The sequence below is a fragment of the Sturnira hondurensis genome, unplaced genomic scaffold (genome assembly GCF_014824575.4).
Source record: "Sturnira hondurensis isolate 20B ecotype Veracruz unplaced genomic scaffold, ASM1482457v3 Scaffold0006413, whole genome shotgun sequence".
NCBI lineage: Eukaryota > Metazoa > Chordata > Mammalia > Chiroptera > Phyllostomidae > Sturnira > Sturnira hondurensis.
In genome coordinates this window covers 16,829,151-16,848,540 of record NW_028079044.1, presented here as the reverse complement: position 1 = coordinate 16,848,540, position 19,390 = coordinate 16,829,151, and the positions used below count along the sequence as shown (strand labels likewise).

General features: G+C 39.5%; 1 protein-coding gene across 2 annotated transcripts; it reads left to right on the top strand.

Annotated features, from left to right (window-relative positions):
• Window positions 1-957: 957 nt before the first annotated feature.
• Window positions 958-18,591, top strand: CNRIP1 (cannabinoid receptor interacting protein 1). Of its 2 annotated transcripts, XM_037048076.1 has the most exons (4): window positions 958-1,014; window positions 1,139-1,697; window positions 3,180-3,330; window positions 17,581-18,591. In XM_037048076.1, the coding sequence occupies exons 2-4, from the start codon at window positions 1,519-1,521 to the stop codon at window positions 17,743-17,745; spliced, it is 495 nt and encodes a 164-aa protein (XP_036903971.1). In that variant the 5' UTR covers window positions 958-1,014; window positions 1,139-1,518; the 3' UTR covers window positions 17,746-18,591. The 2 variants fall into 2 exon arrangements, with proteins under 2 accessions (XP_036903971.1, XP_036903973.1); XM_037048078.1 differs by lacking the exon at window positions 958-1,014 and having other exon boundaries at window positions 1,478-1,692.
• The last annotated feature ends 799 nt before the right edge of the window (window positions 18,592-19,390 follow it).

Here is a 19,390-nt window from a genome sequence, read left to right as displayed (position 1 = left end):
TATTCAGTGATCTGAAAAAGCAAAGCTTCTGCCCCAAATTCTCACTGAGGAACCAAAATACATTATATGTAAGGGATATATATATGTACACATATATCAGTTTTTAAAGAAAAATACCTTTCCCCGTCAGCAACTCGGGTGTGACCAACTAATCTAACCAATCACATAAAATTCCGCTGCTCCACAGAATTTAAAATACTATGCAGAATAGTGTAGGGAATAATGTCAACAACTCTGCAATGAGAGTTAAAGCTGATTTGTTTTTGTGCAATAATGTGGGAAATAAATTACGCTCGGTGTCTTCCCTAACCCTCTTCTTTATCCCCCAGGTGTGCTCACCATCCCTGGTACTATCCACCTAGGTAGTGCTGAAGCTCGCTCACTCTCCGCTACCTAAAGCCATCCGCAACAGAGCCCTAATACCGCTGGTCTTTCCTTGCTTCCAAAGTCACGATCTGTCCATTGACTTCTTCCCCGAAGGCTCTCTAATCACACTTAATAGGCCAACCTAAGCTCTGCGGTGTCCGACCAAGTGCTCTGCCAGTAGTCTTTTATTGAGGATACCACCCGGCCATCATCCATCAGCTGTGCCTTAAGAGAAATGCCAGTTGCCTTTTACAGGGTTAATCGTTAATCCATCAAGATCTGTAAAAATGTGTGTCACTCATTACATTGAGACAAGGATATGCATAATGAAAAGACACACTCACAAAGAGGTGTAGATCCTTGAATATTTCTTGTTTTCTTTTTCTTTCCCTTTTTCTGGCTTACATCCCTAATCCAGTGTAGTTTACAGTCCACATTAGAAGGAACTGCGCCTTTACTCTGCCATTTCCCCTACGCTTTGGAAAGACTCCTATTTCCTGAAATTAAAATCACTGGCTAGCGGTTTCCTGCCCCGTGGCTTCCCCTCTCCCTCTCGCCTCTCAGCCCCCTCCTTCCTGCCAGGAGCCCAAGCCACGAGCAGTGTTGTCCACATCTCTTTGCCGACCGAGATGGCATCCAGATGCCGAGGTCTCGCTTCTTGGTGTGGTGCCGCTGAACCCCAGTACCTACACCCTTCCTCCCAATCCTCCCCACGGACCGAATCGCGCCGCTCTAGGAGGAGCCTAAATATTCTCTTCTCCTCTAGTTGCAGGGGATTGTGGTGCATAAACAGGATTAACTCTCTCGCCCCCAGCTGCACTGATCAACTCGCGGCCTGCGGGGCCGGAGGGAGCCCACTGGTGCTCCGAGGACGCAGCGTTGGGAGCGGGGGATGGGGAGGCTCGGGGCCTCGCAGCTGTCCTTGCGGTGCGCCTCCTCGCCGAGTGGGGCGGGGGGTCACAGCCTCGGGAGCTGCTCCTCAAAAGCCCGTGAGGACTGCCGCGACGGTGCGGGCTACTAACGGCAGCCTCCCCTCCGCCTCCTCCCTCTCTCTCCCGCGCTTCCCCTCCGCCCATCCTGCTCCAGCCACTCGCTTGCAGCCCGCGCTCTCCTCCGCCCCCCGGAGTCTCCGCGCCCGCCCTGAGCCCAGCCATGGGGGACCTGCCCGGCCTGGTGCGCCTCTCCATCGCTTTGCGCATCCAGCCCAACGATGGCCCGGTCTTCTTCAAGGTGGACGGGCAGCGCTTCGGCCAGAACCGCACCATCAAGCTGCTCACCGGCTCCTCCTACAAGGTGGAGGTCAAGATTAAGCCCAGCACGCTGCAGGTCGAGTGAGTGCGGGAGCGCGCTGCGGGTGCGTGGTCCCCCTTGGGGTCTGCGCAGAGGATCGAGGCCCCCGGGACGCCTGAGCCTCCCGGCACCCTCTTGGCTCGCGCCGCACCCAGCGGGACCCAGACGTGGGGGGCAAAAGTCAGCTCCTTTTCCCTGGGTCCCCTCCTCTGCCTTACTTTTATCTTTCCTTTATTCTGGCTTCCTTCCACCCATCGCGGGATGAAATGTTTGAAATAGCCACAGGAAGCCAGGGGTTCAGCATTGTTTCTGTCTGTTTGTAACTAGTAAATTTTTTCATCCCTTCTGTCCAGCCATCAGCGCGGATCCCCCAGGCGCCCGGGGTGGTGCAGATGGGGGGCAGCTCGCCACAGGGGTTCACCTTTCGCAATCCCGGACCTCGGCTCTCTCTCAGGTCCTGGCGTCCCACCCCGATCTGCCCACGAGGCTGAAGAAGGGAGAAAAGCTGAGGAATGAAGTGTAAAGGCGGGGGCGGGGCGATTATTGGGGTTCCCTGAGGATGCTTCCCACTCCTCCATTTGCCCTTACGTGGCTGCGGACCATGGGGCTGGAAACGCAGCCACAAGTCAGAGCTCAGACTTCTCTGCTTAGCCTCGTTGGATGATGGTTTTCTGTGTCTGGGGTTTTTCTATTTCTCCTGAGTTATCTGTTCAGCCTGGTGACGGTGCCTGGAATTAACAACATCCTTACAACAAAAATACGTTGTTGTTTTTTCAGTTCATTCGTGTCAGGGATTACTCCTCCCCCACCCCACAGTTGATGTACCTAGCAGTGGTGTGGGAGGGTGCAGTAGCTTATGAGGAAGTACCCAGGAGTGAAGTGCTTTACCTCTCAGCCTCCACCTAAGCATGATGTGAAGTCCAGCCTGGAAGGAGGAAATAATCAGCATTTATGTCATCCACCGTACACTGAGCTGGGAGGTGGGCAGGGTGTGCTTTGAATCCACCAGGCACCTTTTACAGCTTAACTGTCCATCTGTCATTGTAAGTCAGTAAGCTTGAATTGGCCTCCTAGGTGGCAGGCCCTCATGCAAGGACATAGGACCAAACCTGGGTCGTGTGGTGCTCCTGGTCCATTCATTTGTCAGGATCCCATACAGCTTCATGAACCCCTTACCTTCACATTTCCCAGTGTTCTGTGTGTCTCCATGGGATCCAGACTTTTTCTTTCCTTTCTTTCCACGTAACCTCTTCTCTCAAATTACCTATTCTTTATGCCATTGTCTTCAGGGTAGTTCTCTATTTTTCAAGCTAATCTAAAAATAAATTTGTATTAATGGCAAAACTATTTTTTCTAGTTACACTTTAACCAGTCACATGACTGGTTCCTAAACGTTCAGAACTTTCTATCATGCATAAGGTCTCCTTTAGTCATACCCTGGAGGGTTCTTGCCTAGGGTTGTGGTCAAGACCAGGACCACAAGCTAATTCCTACCAAATGTGCTCAACTCACATCCATTGCAGGAATATTTCCATTGGTGGCGTGGTTGTCCCACTGGAACTGAAGTCAAAAGAGCCTGATGGGGACAGAATTGTTTATATGGGCACGTACGATACAGAAGGTGTGGCCCCAACCAAGAGTGGAGAGCGACAGCCCATCCAGATCACCATGCCGGTAAGGCCTGCTTGGGGGCCCAGGGTGTGGTACACGGGCAAATAGAAGCCACAGGAAAGAATTACTCTTTCCCCTTAAGAAAAGTATAAAATGAAATATTATGAAGTTATGAAATATTATTTAAATTCATGGTTTCACATTAGAATCTATTTGTTTATAATATCACAATGTAACTAAATAATCCATACTTCTCCAAAGGTCAGTTTCATACTAATTTTTATATGAGAACAATTTTAAGGCTCTTTTTACACTTCCTGATGTATTCCATTGATCTGTCTATTCTTATGCCAGTATTGCGTTGTTTTAAATACATTACTTTTTAATATGTGTTCAAATATTTTGGAACTGGCCACCTTACTCAACGTGCTTACTAAAATTTTTCAGTTAGTGATCTTGTGTTTTTCAGAGAGAAAGTCATAATCTATATATAACTGCCATTTTCTGATTTTTTTCCTGGCTTGATTGCATTGGCTAATGTCTCTAGAATACTTTTGAATGCCAGAGGTAATAAAGGATATCTTTGTCTCCACAGTTATAATGTTAGGTACAATGTTAGTTTGAAATATTTATTATGGTAAAATATCTGTTTTTCTAGTTCATTAGAAGATACTTTTTTGTAGACTTTTTTTTAGATTTTTATTTATTTATTTCTATACAGAAGGGAAGAGGGGGAGAGAAACATCAGTGTGTGGTTGCCTCTCACATAGTCCCCACCAGGGACCTGGGCTGCAACCCAGGCATGTGCCCTGACTGGGAATCAAACTGGCGACCCTTTAGTTCACAGCCTGTGCTCAATCCACTGAGCCACATCAGCTAGGGCAAAGGATATTTTTTTAATTGAATGTATGAAATTTCTTCTAATTCTTTTTCCCATCTATGGAGACAATTTATCTCCTTTGATATATTAATATAACAACTATATAATACACTTTCAAGTGCTAAAATATCTTTATTTTCTAAAATAAGTCCTCCTTAAACATAATGTATTATTTATAATATATTCCTAAATTTAATATGCTCATATTCTATTTAAACATTTTTAATTTTTATTTTACAAGTTTTTAAAAATTTTCTTGGCTTGTCAGCAAGAAATATGATATATTATAACTAATATATATGATGATTTCCTATATATTAGTTACTGGGGGAAAAGTGGTAACAAGATAGATATCCCTAGCTTTATGGAGTTTATAATCTAGAGGAGCAAAACATAATTTATACATGGTTATCAATAATGAAGCAAATTATTATTATATAAAGTGTAGTGGAAAATAGTGGTGTTTGCCAAGCACATACGAGGGTCTTATCCTAGTTTAGGGTTGTGAGGATGACTTTCTCAAGGAGGAACTAAAGGATGAATAAGAGTTTGGGGAAGAAGGAGCATGTGAGGAAAGAAATACTACTAAGGTCAAGAGGGTAATGTGTTCCAGTGAATGACAGAAGCCCAACATGGCTGCAGTGGAGAATGAGACAGAGACCGGCTTATGATAAAGCTGGAGAGGTAAGTGGGGGATAGATGTTACAGGACCTTTGCTTTTAGATTTATCCTAATGCCTATAGGAATTCATTGAAGGTTTTAAAATAGACTTTGATATAGACTTACATATAATAAAATGCATCAATTTTAAGAGTATACTTTCACAGATTTTGAGAAATGGGTACTACTGTGCAGTCACTGCCCTGGTAAAAATATAGAACATTTCTGTCACCTGAAAAAGTCCTTCATGCTCAGACCCTTAGCTCTTTGTCTCAATAACTTCGTTTTAACTGTTCTAGAATTTCATTTCTAGAGTCACATAGAAAGTATATGATTAATTTTATGAGAAATATCCAAACTGTTACCATTTCATATTTCTACCAGCAATGTATGAGAATTTTCATTGCTTTATGTATTAATTATGTATCAGTCTTTAAAATTTTGATATGCAAAAGACCTAGAAGAGTCAAAGAATTTTCTTTCATGATCTATACTATAGTCTTTAAATCAGGTTGCATACATCTTCCAGCTTTGTTTATTCTGAGTTATTCTGGCTACTCTAGGCCCTTTGCATTTTTATATAGATTTTAGAATTGTCAGTTTCTCCAAAAATTGGGATATTAGTTGGTTTTGCATAATATATGTAGGTTAATTTGAAGACATTTGACACTTTAATATTGAGTTTTCCAACACATAAATATGAAATCTCTATTTACATCTTTTAAAATTTATCTATAATATAGTACAGTGTTCCTGTACATATTTTCATATTTTGTTAAATTTATTAGCATTCAGTTTTTTAATACTAAGAATGAATTTAGATGTAGGGTTGTTTTGTTTGTTTGTTTGTTGTAAACTCTCCCTTTATCAGGTTAAGGAATCTTTTCCCTTTTATCCTTAGTTTACTAGGAGTTTTTATCATGAATTTTTTTGTCAAATGGTTTCAAGTATGTTTTTCTTTGTCTTTTGAGGTGATCATATGTTGTTTTCTTTTTTATTCTGTCTATGGTGAAGTATATATTTTTTTCAGTGTTAAAACAACTTTGATGCCAAAATTAAATACCATTTAGTCATGGTGTATTCTCTCCATATTTGACTGGATTTGATTCATTAATATTTTGTTCAATTTTTTATATCTATGTTTCTTAAGGATATTGATTTGTAGTGTTATTTTCTTGTAATGTCTTCATCTAGTACTGGTATCAGGTAATACTGGCTGTATAAAATTGTGTAGAATTGATACTGTTCTTCTTCAATTGATACTGTTGGGTGAATTCACCAATAAAGGGATGTGTTTGACTTCGTTTGAAGGTTTTTAGTTACAAATTCAATTTCCTTAGTTGATATTGGGCTACTCAGGTTTTATTTCTTGAGTTAATATTTGTAATTTATCTTAGATGCCATTCATTTATATCAATTCTGTTGTCAAAATTTATTGGCTACAGTCGTTGATAATAATTCCCCACTGTCCTTTAATGTCTTAGGATCTCCAATGACGTCCACTATTTCATTCTTAATTTTCATAATTTGCCTTTTTAAATCTGATTAGCCTAACTAGAGGCTAATTAGAAAAGTCCATCTAATCGGTAAAATTACCATCAATTTTATTGGACTTATAAAAACCCAGCTTTGATTTTATACATTTCACTGTCTGCTTTTCTACTTCATTGATTTCTGGTCTTATCTTTATTTCTTTACTTTTTTGCATCGAGCACTTTTAATTGAATTATGAGACATATATGTATAATGTTTATGTATATTTTATGTATATATAAAAATGATCCCTTTGCATACTGTACCATTCTGGTTTCCAGGAGTTTGACTATAATGCACGTAAGTGTGGTTTCTTTATACCTCTTTTGCTTGGGCTACATTGAGTTCCTTGAATCCATAAGGCATAGGTTTTTATTTTTTATGAAATTTGGATTAGTTTTAACCATTATTTTGTTTATGAAAGTATTCAACTCTATTCTCTCTCCTCCTTGGCATGTAGCACTCCATCGATACATATGTTTGACAGCTTGGTATTGTCCCACAGGTTTTGTAGGTCCTGTTTAATTCTCTTCAATTTTCCTTTCTGGTTCTTCAAATCAGGTCATTTCTAGTGGCGTGTCCTCAAGTATGCTAATTATTTTCTTCTGTTATTTCAAGTCTGCTATAGTGCTTATCTTCTCATTTTCTCTATCACTTTTTTCAGTTCCAGAATTTTTATTTGTAATTTTTATAGTTTCCATTTCTTGAGATTGACTGAAACCATCTTCCCCTTTACTTCCTTGAGCATATTTATAATCTCTGGTTGTAAGTACTGGTCTGATAAACCCAACACTTGGCTCTATTTAGAGTAACTTACTATGTAATACTTTCTTTTTTCTTGAATATGGGTCATACTTTCCTGTTTTCTTACAAGCTTGTTAATATTTGATTAGAAATGAAACATCGTAGATCATATATTATAGACTGTAGTTTCTGCTTTATTCATCTGAGGATCATTATCTTTATATATTCTAGCATGCAAAAAACATTCCTGCACTCAAACAACAACATCTATCTGTCTTGCCAACAGTGTGTAGCAGCTGATGTGTCTACTGAGTTTTTTCAACTTCTAGTTACTAATTTTCTAGCCTAATCCCTTGTGCTGGTGGAGTTGAGCAGGCAGCCAAGGAATTACCATATTTTGCCATGTATTATGCACACCCACGTTTTTGGCCCAAACTTCTAGGAAAAAAATCTTTTATTTTAATTTTTTAGTTCAATATTTTATTTATTTATATTTAGAAGTGAAACTCATTATCTTATCCCAGGGTATTATTTTGCATACAGATATCATTATTGCTTTCTAGAGTCACACTTTTAACACATAAGCATAAATGAAATAATTTAAAAGGGTTATGTAGATACACAATTAATACTACCCTTGTATAATGTGCATCCTTATTTTCCCCTCAAAAATTTGGGCAAAAAAATTGTGCATTACACATAGCAAAATACAGTAGATGGTTTATGCTAAGATTTTGGGATTCATCCACCCTGAAATCCCCCTAAATTTTCATCTTCTCTGCCAGTGCTGAGACCTTTGCCTAGACATTTCAAACAAGTAAGGCTCTAACTTAAGTTTGGGGATGCAATCAAAAAAGAAAAAAAAGACATTGAACTTACAACACTTATTTAGTATAATGTTCTCTTTCAAGGATTGACTCTTTACTGGTTTGTCTGCTTCTTCAGCAGGTCCCTCGGATGTCCCCTTCTCACTAGCCCATACATGAAGTTAGCCAGCAGCTATGCCAGGGTTACAGTCAGATTTTGGGTCTCACCACTACTGCAGCCCTCCTGCTTCCAGGATTTTCCTGGAATATTTCCACGACCCCACCATTCTCGAACCCTGTCTTCTGCCGCTTCTAGCAGATAAAGCTGTCATTTTCTTCTGCCAGACCAGCATGGGATTGAGGAGTGCCCTCAGACAAAAAATCAGAAAAGCAGTCCTTACCCGTTGTGGTTGAGGTCTTTCAAGGTGACTCCCTTCTGGTTTCTGTCCTGCTTTTAGTTACTTTTTTAAAGTTTCAGTTTTTGTTGCTATTTTATCAGACTTTACAATTATATGTGTAAGGTTCACCCAGCAATTCCACTCCACCACTTCTCCCCTTTTTAAAAACCTCTCAGTGTTGGAGTTCTTGTTCCGGATGCTGCGATAAGATTTGCATGTTGTTAAAAATCAGTCCAGTGGCAATGTGTAAAATGGGAAAGAGACAGAGAGTGAGGAAACATTAGGAAGCTTCCGCAGACTAAGTTCTGATGTCAGGTTTGATAGCTTTATAAAACGAATTGGGAGCATTCTCATAGTTTGTGTTCTGAATCCATTTTAATAGAGTTAAGACTTAGCTGTTACTTGAAAGTCTGACAGAATTTCTCCATAGGAGTCATGTCCAGAATAAAGTTGTTTGGAAGAAATATCTTCAACTTGCAATTTAGTCTAGAACTTTTGCTTTTAGGGGGCTTTGTTGAGTTCATTTCAGTTGTTTTTCTGACAAAACCATCTATTTCTAGAGTTTTAAAATGCATGTTTGGACCTCTAGAAAACTATTTTCCAATCACAGAGCTAATAAAAAGTGGTTGGATCAAAATAAATATTCTACAGAAAAGAAGCATTCTTCCACTTTTAGTATGTCAAGAATAGCATGCATAATTAGAGTTGAAAAGAAATATTAACTTGAAGCAGAACTGCATATACCAAAATTATCAGAATTTTAATGAGACCCAGAGGGCAGGTGAGCTAACTGAGATGTTCATTCTTTCACTACTCTTGTTCTGAGCACTGGGTCGAGTGCAGAAGAGGCCACCATAAATGAGACTGTACCCTCTCTTCCAAGTGCTCAACTTCCCCTCCTTCTCTCCATCACGGGTATGAACTGGGGACCAGAGCTTAACTTCCTCCATTTGCTTCCTGAGGCTGCTACTCCCACCTCGGTCTCTGGTCTCAGAAAGACCAGGAGGGCACTACTTTTGCTATAGGTATAAACAGAACACAGTGGAAGAAGATTAACTCAGGCATTTGGAAAGGACTTGATTAAAAACTTTTTAATTGGATCTGTAAGGTGAGAATTTCTGCATCATTCTGAATGGCTGAAGTACACGTATTTTTTAAAATGTGAGAATGATTCAGACTTAGTCATGAAAAGAAAGCTTTTGTGACTTACAGGAAGTCTGGATTGCCTATACAGGTATACGCTAAAAGGCTTAAGTTAACCAGATGCTTTGCAGGTATGTTGTGGGGCTAGGGTCTGCAGTCTCTCTGCTGTGACTCCCGTCATGAGTCACAGCAGTGGAGCCTAGGTTCTTACACAGGAGCTCCACATCTAGGAAAAGCAGGTGATTGACAATTGATTGTTTCAACGGCTTTTAGGTTGAGCACCGGCCGTGCATTTGTGCCCTATCTGTGATAGAGTTAGTCTATGGAAAACAACTGAAATTAGAGATTTCCTTATCAAGTCAGCAACTCTAAAGTTAAATTCCAATTTCATCCTAGTAGTTAAAGCCTTCCGTAGCCCTTTACCTTACTTTATGATTTTTAGCACCAATGTGTCAGAGCTTAACTATTGTAATTTACAGGCACAACCACATTTTCATAGGTAACAAGGAAATCTTGGGATGTCCAAGTAAATCCAATCAAGTTGGTAAATCGAGGGAAGCTGAATTAACTATATCTGAAAAATTTCTTATGAATCTAAAGTTCAGAATACATAATACTTCAACATACACATTCTTTAAAAAACTTGAATCATTGGGTAAATGATGCTGAGATAATTGACTATTTGGTAGAAACGTCATTGTCATTCTCTCCTGTTTTATACTCCAAAATTTCCAGATGGATCAAGGGATGATCTGTAAAAAGCCAGCTTTAAAAAAAATTAAAATAAAAATAATCTAAACCTAAAAGAAATGGAAGAAATCCAAAGGTCAAAATTAAAAGCTTTGATTATACACAAGGTAATTTTTTCTGTCAAACATCATAAACAAAGGTAAATTAAATTTTTATTAAAAAGTAGTTTAAATTAAAAGGCAAATAACAATTGGAAAAAAGAATTGTCACGTGGATGGTCTAAACTGTGTTGCCTTCATTTGCTACCGCCCATGCAGAAGCTGCTGTTGCCCGTAGTAACTCTCCTCTCAGCTGCCCTTTGCTGCCACTGAAGCTCAAGTCAGAAGGAAGTTAAATGCCACCTGACTCAGGCCAGCAACAATGATTTCTATTCAAATCATTCCACAGCCTCTGGTACTGGGAGTTAATAAAGTGATAGCTCAGCTCTGAAAGCTCTGAACTCCCACTTCAAAAAGCGATGTTGACTTGTGTGTTGACATGACTAATTCCCCACTTCTCCCAAGGAGTCCAAGTGGAGATTCTGTCTGCACAGATCATAGTAATCGTCCCCTTCGGTTGGCCGTCTTCAGTGGGAGACTGGTGGGAGGTGAGGGGAGGAAGGCAGGGAGGCGTCTGAGCTTGGCTTGAGGCTGTGTGTCCCTAAGGGGGCAATCTTGCCCGTGTACACACAAATAATATAAGTTGTTCCCCATGTCAGCTCTGTCTTGTCACTTGGCAAGATCTCTAACTTAATATACAAAGAATTCTTAGAAACCTATAAAAAAAAGATAGCCATAGAATGTGGGAAATAGAGAAATAATTTTTTAAATAGAAAAATAATTTAAAAACTAAACAGACAATTTGCAAAAGAAGTACACGTGTGGAAAATGGCTTACTTTAACTATGATTTAAAAATACACATAGTGCAATGCCAAGTTTTACCTACAAAATAGATGAAATATTAAAAATACCAGTTTTTTAGTGCTGGTATTTTCTTTATGAAATACAGTGGTTTTTACAAATCAGTATTGTACTCTGCAAGCTTTCTAAATTCACATATAAATTCTAGCAGCTTTTTGTTAGATTGCCTACCATTTTCTCCAAGCATAGTTGTATATATGTGAATAGAGATACCTTGGCTTCCTTTGTTTTCCCTCTTGCCTTAGATTGGAGGTTGGGACTTCCAATACAGCGCTGAATATGAGTAGAAGGAGTTGATAACCTTGCCTTTTTTTTTCTTTTTGACAAGGAAAGGACTGAGTCTCTTACCATTAAGGATAATGTTAACTATAGGGTTTTTTTTTAAATCAATGTTCTTTAATCAGATTGAAAAATTTTCCTTCTATTCCTAGTTTGCAGTTTTCATCATGAATGAATGTTAAATTGCCAAATGCTCTTTCTGTATGTATTGACATGCTTATATGGTTTTTCTCCTTTAGTTTCTTAATGTGATGAATTACATGGATTTTCAAATATTGAACCGTCCTTGAGTTCCAAGGATAAATCTCTCGATCGATGTACAGTCCTTATTATATATTGCTGGACTTGATTTACCAATATCTCAAACAAATGAAAATTATAAGCAAATTTTGTGCATAAGTCCATGAGGAATTTCCATCTATAATTTCCCTTTACTTGTAACATCTTAGTCAGGTTTTGATAGTAGGCTAACATTGGCTTCATAAAATGAATTGAAAATGGTTCTTTACTCTGATGTCTGAAAGAATTTGTTTATATTTTCCCCTTCAACCTCTGAATTTATCCATGAAGCCAATTGGGCCTGAAGTTCTCTTTCTGGGAGGATTTTTAGTGACAAATTCAATTTCTTTAGTAGATAAAGAAAATATCTTTATCAGTAGATAAAGATACTGATAGTTGTATCTTTCAATTTGTCTTTTTCACTAAATATATAGGTGTAAAGTTGTTCCTAATTTAAGGTCTAGGGGATCTACAGTGATGGTACCTCTTATTTCTGACCTTGGTAATTTGTTTTATTTTTTCTCAGTTTTGTAACAAAGTTATCAATTTTGAAGACATTTTCAAAAAAACAGATTTTAGTTTTGCTAATTTTTCTTTACGATTTTTCCCTATAGTTTCTCTTTGTAGTTTTTCCTTTTCGAGTGTATGGATGTGCTCCTTATTGCCTTCCTTCTTCTTCCCCTGGAGTGGCTGCACTTAAAAGGTCAACAGCATTGCCAACTGTTGTAGGGGATGTAGAGCAACTGAAACTCTCGAATCGCCCGTAGGAGTGGAAAATGGCAGTCACCTAGGAAAGGTTGGATGGTTTCTTACAAAGTGAGAGATGCTTTATAAGACCCAGAACTTTTGTCCCTATGTATTCAGTTAAGAGAAATGAAAAATATGTATTTCATAATAACACTTGAAGTATTGCAGGAGTAAAGGAGTTTGGAACCTAGTGGGACTTAATGGGCCATGCCACACTAAAGCCACAGATGCCTATTTATGCTGAATTTGTATAGTAATGAAGTAACACCACATTTTTCAATATAATAAGCTTGTTCTGTGCTCCCAAGCCAATGGATTTCTGAATGACTTTATTATTGGCGAATACCACAGGTCTCCAGTGGAGGTGGGTGGCATGGTGAATACATGGAAGTACTTTGGGATTCTAGGCCAGCGGGTAGTAAGACCACAGAAACTGTTTAAAACAGTCTCTTCAGATTAATCATTTATTACTGGAGACAACAAATGTGTCTTCTACCCTTGGCATCTGATGGCTTCTCTTTCACATTAGTTGTGAAATAAAAATGTACCAGGGCTTGAAACTAGTAAAGAGACTGTAGCAGATGTCCAGGTATGTAGTAGAATGTTATTTTCAGAGCAAAATAGACTGGGTGGTTTAAACAACATTTATTTCTCACAGTTCTGGAGGCTTGAAGTCTAAGGTCAAGGTGCCCACAGATCTGGTGTGTGGTGAGAGCATGCTTCCACATTCACAGATGGCTGCTTTCTTGCTGTGTCCTCACATGAAAGAGAGCAGAGAGGGAGAGAGAGATTAATCCTATTCATGAGGGCTCCACTCTTGTAACCTCTGAAAGGCCCACCTCCAAATACCACACATTGAGGATTTAGGGTTGAATATTGGAGAAATTCAAACATTCAGTCCATAGCAGAGTCCCAAAGCATCCAACAGGCGACAATCCATGTACGTTCTCACTCAAGGAGAAAAGAGAAAACACCAATTATCAACGCTTAGTCTTTTGCTTATGTAAACAATTTGGTACCGTGATGACAGTTCCTAGATAGGAAACCCAGGTTCTTGACCTGCCCCTGTCCTTAGCTGGCTTCCTACTCTGAACCAAGGGCAAGTCACTTGACCTCTCTGAATCTTAGTAAAATGGAGATGTTAAAGTTGGTCACAAGACCAATGTGGAATGACATGTGAGAAAGTGTTACATAAAACAAATAGTACTATACAAATGCACACAATTATACCTGCATAAACTGCATCACCCATGGAGCCTGCCTGGGCAAAGTCTCCTTGGAAAGCACAGATGGGTTGGGAGTGAGCAAAGAGCCTATGTAATTGCTTCTGTTCTTCAAGAAGAATATCAGCTTTTAAGATTCCATCTGTTCTTAGGCAGAGGAGAAGAAATTCTGAGCTGAGATGTAGTGAGATGCACAGAAAAGAGAACTCCAGGAGAAGGAATAGGAAGAAACGAGGCTACTGGGAAGTGAAAACAACTGAGGCATGGTAAAGAGGAAAATACATGCACAGTTAGTCCGGTTAAGTTTACTACACCATGCCCTCGGGTCCAGCATTCGGTAAAGGGGAAATAAAACCAACACATGAGGCACCTCGTACGCCATTTGTTAAGCTGTGAGTATTGCTGTCAGCAGGTTCCTATTTTGGTCTCTTGTGTTACTGAGAATTCTTAGGCTGAGACTTCCTTCGTTTTAAGATTATTCAGACATAAGTTTCTTCTTACCCGTGGTCATAATTACCTTAGTTTGTTTTTTATTTGTTTCTTACAACCAACTTTAGTCTGTTTCTGCAAAAGGCCTCAGCATTGTTTCTTCTACTTACCCAGCACAGTTTCAGGTTCCTTCCCTCAAAAGATTAGCTAGTGTTTGTAAAATATTTTTACAACTTTATTTAATCAGATTGCACTTAAAATGTGTAATGCCCTATGCTGGTCAATAATAATAAGTAATACTAAACCCTCTTTAAAGATCTTGGTGATTTCTAAAATGAGACTTAATTCTACTCTTACTAATTATATCCTGTTGTATACAAACTTAGAATTTTCATTGGCATCTATGTGGAAATCCCTAGGATTTGGGGAATATATATCTTACATTTTCAGAGATGAAACCCATTTCACCGTTTAAAATATTCTTTCTGATTATAAAAGTACATATTTATTGTAAAAAATATCTGAGTAAAAAGATAGAAAATGACTCAGTTTCTTTACTTAGAAGCTCTATTATTGTTTTTTCATTTTTTCCTATTACCTTATTTTATATATTTGAGCTCATACTATATATAAACTCTTCTTATCCATCTTTTTCTTGTTGGCATTATTCTAATCACTTTCTCTCATCATTAAAAACCCTAAATGCCCATTTAATGGATATGTGGGGGAGGCGGTAAAAGTAGGTTTACAGTTGTTCGTATGGAAAATAATATATAATTAATAAATAATAATACAAAAATAAACTCCATGTTTCACGTACTCCCAAAGGTAAGCCTACTTTTGCCTCACCATGTATAAATCCATCCAATGACTAATTCACATTCTCATAAAGTTTTCTTGTAGTTGGTTGCTTAGCTTTTGGTATTTAGACATTTTTTCCAAGTCGATAGGTAAATAAGATCTCAGTAAAAGTATATTGCATTAATGAATAATAATAGTACATTTGAATATCTTCATATATTAGCCATTTTTTCTTTTTAATGATCTGTGTTCTAGTTTTATCCAAATGAGCTTAGTAATTCTCACTAATTAATTCATATAATATTTTATATTAAGGATATTAACAATTTGGTAGTACTTGCAAATACAGTTTGGCTTAACATGTTTTTTCTGATTATTAAAGTAAAAGTCGATTATTAAATTTTGAAAATACAAATGAGTACATAGAAGAAAATAAAACTTAATCCATCAGTATTTCCAGCATTAACATTTATAATTTTAATTGAATTAATACTACATATTTTTATTGGTACTCTGCTTGGTTCAGGTAACAATATAAAAGTTAGAAAAAGTTTATTAAATATTTACATTTAGAAATGCTACATAGTATTTTATTTTTATAGATTTGCCATAATTAATGTCTTAAACATGGACATTTGGTGTTCAATTTTTTACTACTCTAAATTCTGTGATATTCTTAAGAAAAAGTGGAGGTGGAATTGCTGAACCAAGTATATCCACACCTTTCACTTGGTATAAATTACCAAAAGACTGTATAATTAAGTTCCCATTGGCAATATTTGTAATACCTGTTTCCTTGGAGCTTATTAAAGAGCAGTACTCCTATTTTTAATCAACTCTGAGGTACAGTCTACATATAATAAAAACAAGCACTTTAAGCACACTGATTAGCGAGTTTTGAGAAACGTATACAGATACTCCTAAAACCACCCAAACATTTTCCTCATCTTAAAAAGTTTCTTATTGCTCATTTTCATCAGTCGCCATCCTTTCCTCCCTCCCTAGGCCCTGGGTAACCACAGATGTTCCCTGATGGCATAGATTATGTTCTGTCACTACTATGGATTCTTCGGGGTCTGGATTCTTTTCCTCAGCATGTCTTTGCAATCCAGAGCCTGCCTTGTTGCTGCCTGAATCAGTATGCTCCTTTTTACTGTTGAGTAAAATGCCATCTTATACACAAATCCTGTCTATTATCAGGTGAATGATGAAACATTTGGGCTGATCCCAGGCTGAGGCATAAAAAGCGGCTGTGAAATTGTACAGATCTTTAAGCCACGACTCTCTAAACAGAGATACTTCACTTCCATATCTGGGAGTAGATCTCTGCACATCATCCACTCTTTCAAGTCAAGCAAATTTCCCAAAGGAAAGCCAAATCTTGTTTTCGGAATTAAATTAGCAGGATGAGGCAATGGAGCAGGATATAATGTTGAGAGCATCTTGGAAAGCTGTCTGGGAGCACCTGACCACCCTCCTCCCATGGCAGCCTCAAGCAGAAGGCTCTTACTTCTCACTGCCCTTCCTGTTTATGTCTTCTGGCTCCTGACGCGTCTAAGAATCCTGCCAAGTCAGTCCCCGTCCCCTCCCAGGACAGGGAAGGATCTGAGGAGAAAATAACGACAAGCATCATGCTGTTTAATGCCAGCTCCCCTAAATAGCTCCAGGAGGTGGTGGCAGGGTCAGGCTACCCCACAGCCACTTGAGCACCTGCCCAGTGGCCTCGAGGGTATTCTGTGCCCTCTTCTCAGCTGCATGGGAATTGCTCTCTTGTAGCTCAGAAGACTTCTGTGCACTTATTTGCAGGGCCTACCTTCTGGAAGTAGAGTGCACACTTCTTGAGAGTAAGACTCATGCCTTATACAAATTTTTTTTTTATGCACAAGACACTTAGAAGGCACTCACATATGGTTCTGGATGTGGTGTAATCAAAGCCTGAGGCATAGGCATGGATTTTGACTTATAAACACTTGGTAATATTTGAAAATGAAAGTAGGGTCTTTAACAATCAAATGTTTCCAATGAAATTTTCCCTGGAATTGAAATTGATGATGGAGGGGGAAATTGTATTTTATCTTGTACTTAAGTTATTTTGTACAGCTGTGTTTTGAAACAGAAACCAAAAGACAGCTATTAAACAGTATTCCCTCTTCCCTTCCCAGTCCCCATTTCTGTGGCAAACTCTAAAATTCTGAGATTCTGCCCTGATTGGTGTGGTTCAGTCGGTTGGGTGTCCTTCGGCAAATCAAAAGGTCACCGGTTCAATTCCCAGTAAGGGTGTAGGCCTGTGTTGCAGGCCAGGTCCCCGGTTGGGGGAGTGTGAGGGGCAACTCATCAATGTTTCTGTCCTTGTCTTTCTCTCTCATTTCCCCTCTCTCTAAAAATAAATAAATAAAATCTTTAAAAAGAATTTAAAAAATAAATAAAATTCTGAGATTCTAAGATGTTTCCCAGAAATTAAATTTGAAAAACGGATGCACTTGGGGAGTTCTTGTTATTAAAGACAATACAATAGCAAATGCCACTCATACAATGGGAATAAGATTTCATAAAGACATTTTCAGGGAAATGACTCCCATAACAAAGGAAGATAGATAGTTCATTAAAGTAAAGATCTAAGTTTGCCAAGCCAAAGAGCCTTGATTGATTATCCCAGCAATGTCAGACCTCACTGATGTTAACTCTCGTCTATGGCTCAGGGCAGAATGAGGCTCTCACGGGGTGTGTTTCTCTTCCCTCAGTTCACTGACATTGGGACCTTCGAGACAGTGTGGCAAGTCAAGTTCTACAATTACCATAAGCGAGACCATTGCCAGTGGGGAAGCCCCTTCTCTGTCATTGAGTATGAATGCAAGCCCAACGAGACACGCAGTCTCATGTGGGTGAACAAGGAGTCCTTCCTCTGAATTCCTCTGAAGATGGCTCTTTCTGATGTTGCTGGACAATCTCACCAGAAATCTACTTTCAGATAACCCAGCACAAGTTTTCACCAAGGCGCACCACACCATGGCTGTTTTCCGTTGGGTGCCAATGGCCTACCAGCCCCGATTATCTTGAAAGTGTAATTCCCCTCTGATGCAATGTCCCCGACAAAAGAATATGACATTCCCTGCCTGGGAAGCTCCCTTTCTGTACTTGTGTTGGCGTTCCTGCATCCAGTTGTTCTCGGTCACCCTATTGGCCGCTCGTGAGGACCTCCGTGGAATTGACAGGCGTATCCCATCCTTAACTGTTCCACTGAATGACCATGGTGTTTTGTTTCTAAATTGAGTGGTTTCCCCTTTTTTGTTAGGTGTTAAGTAAAAAATAACAATGTGTGTGGGCTCTCTCCCAAGGGTAATGTGGTAACATGTAACCCGCAATGCTTTGCAGCTCTGGAAGCAGGCTTTGTGAAGATGTAATCCAAACAGCGGTGAATGTGATCAAATGTGCTTCCTCTAAACAGCCCAGCTTTTCCAGGGAAGGACTGTGACAAAATAAAGGGAGATATAGTTACCAAGTATTTATAATATATTAAAACTCTTTCAAGTAAGTCAAGGTATTGTGCTGTGACCTGGTGGAAATGGGGGAAGCATGGGTGTGGACCACACTGCCAGACAGGGTGACAGGAGTTACAGGGTGGTCTCCTCCATCCTGGTGTGCAAGCTCACACATTGACAGCATCCCTACACCCCCTTCACTTGAACTTTGTAAACCTGTGTATGGAACTGTAATCAACTTTTGATATTTCTTAATAAAGGTGTTGAAAATCATGCTCTGACTTGCCTTCTTAATTTGGGCCATCCCTGTTCAGCAGGTGGACCTCTGCCCCTGACAAGGTCCTCTCAGATCCCCATCGGCACTGCAGGGTCGGGGGTGGACCTGGACTGGAGTCAGCCCTTACTCATAAACCAGCGCTGACAATCGCCAGGAGTGCTCCAGCCTGCTCGGACTGGGCTGGAATGGGCACAGGCATTTGGTGGGTCAAATGCACTTGTCAAAAAGCACTTGTCCCTGTCCTCTCTCCATTCTTCCGTGATGACCACCTCCTCAGCAGCAGGCTACGTTGCCGAGCAGATTGAGGACGTGGTGCTGTAACAGTATGTGGACACCGGGGTGGACGCCTCCTCACATGCCCCGGGGGTATTGCAAGGTACCTGGTAGGAAGCTCATTCTCCATGAAGCTTGAGGATGGATTCCTAAGAAGGAAAGAAATGTCCTGTGAAAAGTAACAAACGCCCTATTGTGTTGGGAAATGTTAGTTGGGGATTTATTTTTTGCTACCTGTGAATAAACACTTCATGTAAGAATATGCAAGGTTAATAGGAGTAATACAAAGAATTCTTTTACTGCAGCCCTGAGTTTGGAAGGCTAGCACTGAAGCCCTTTCCACCTTTGCTGCCTACCTGCAGTGAAGCTGCGCTGCCAGCAGGGTGCAGCGCTGCCCTGGATTTGGGCTAGTCAGGAATGAGGTTAGGAGAACAGTGTAAACTCAGTTCTCTCAGTTTTCAAAAAACAATAGTGCTGATAAATGTAAACATTAACCCATTTCTACTTATGATTATTTTTAAA

Excerpts from the sequence above, each read along its gene's own strand:
- CNRIP1 (XM_037048076.1), top strand. The coding sequence starts at position 1,519 with ATGGGGGACCTGCCCGGCCTGGTGCGCCTCTCCATCGCTTTGCGCATC. Across the intron at positions 1,698-3,179 it reads CCCAGCACGCTGCAGGTCGA|GAATATTTCCATTGGTGGCG; the intron begins GTGAGTGCGGGA and ends CATCCATTGCAG. Across the intron at positions 3,331-17,580 it reads CCATCCAGATCACCATGCCG|TTCACTGACATTGGGACCTT; the intron begins GTAAGGCCTGCT and ends CTCTTCCCTCAG.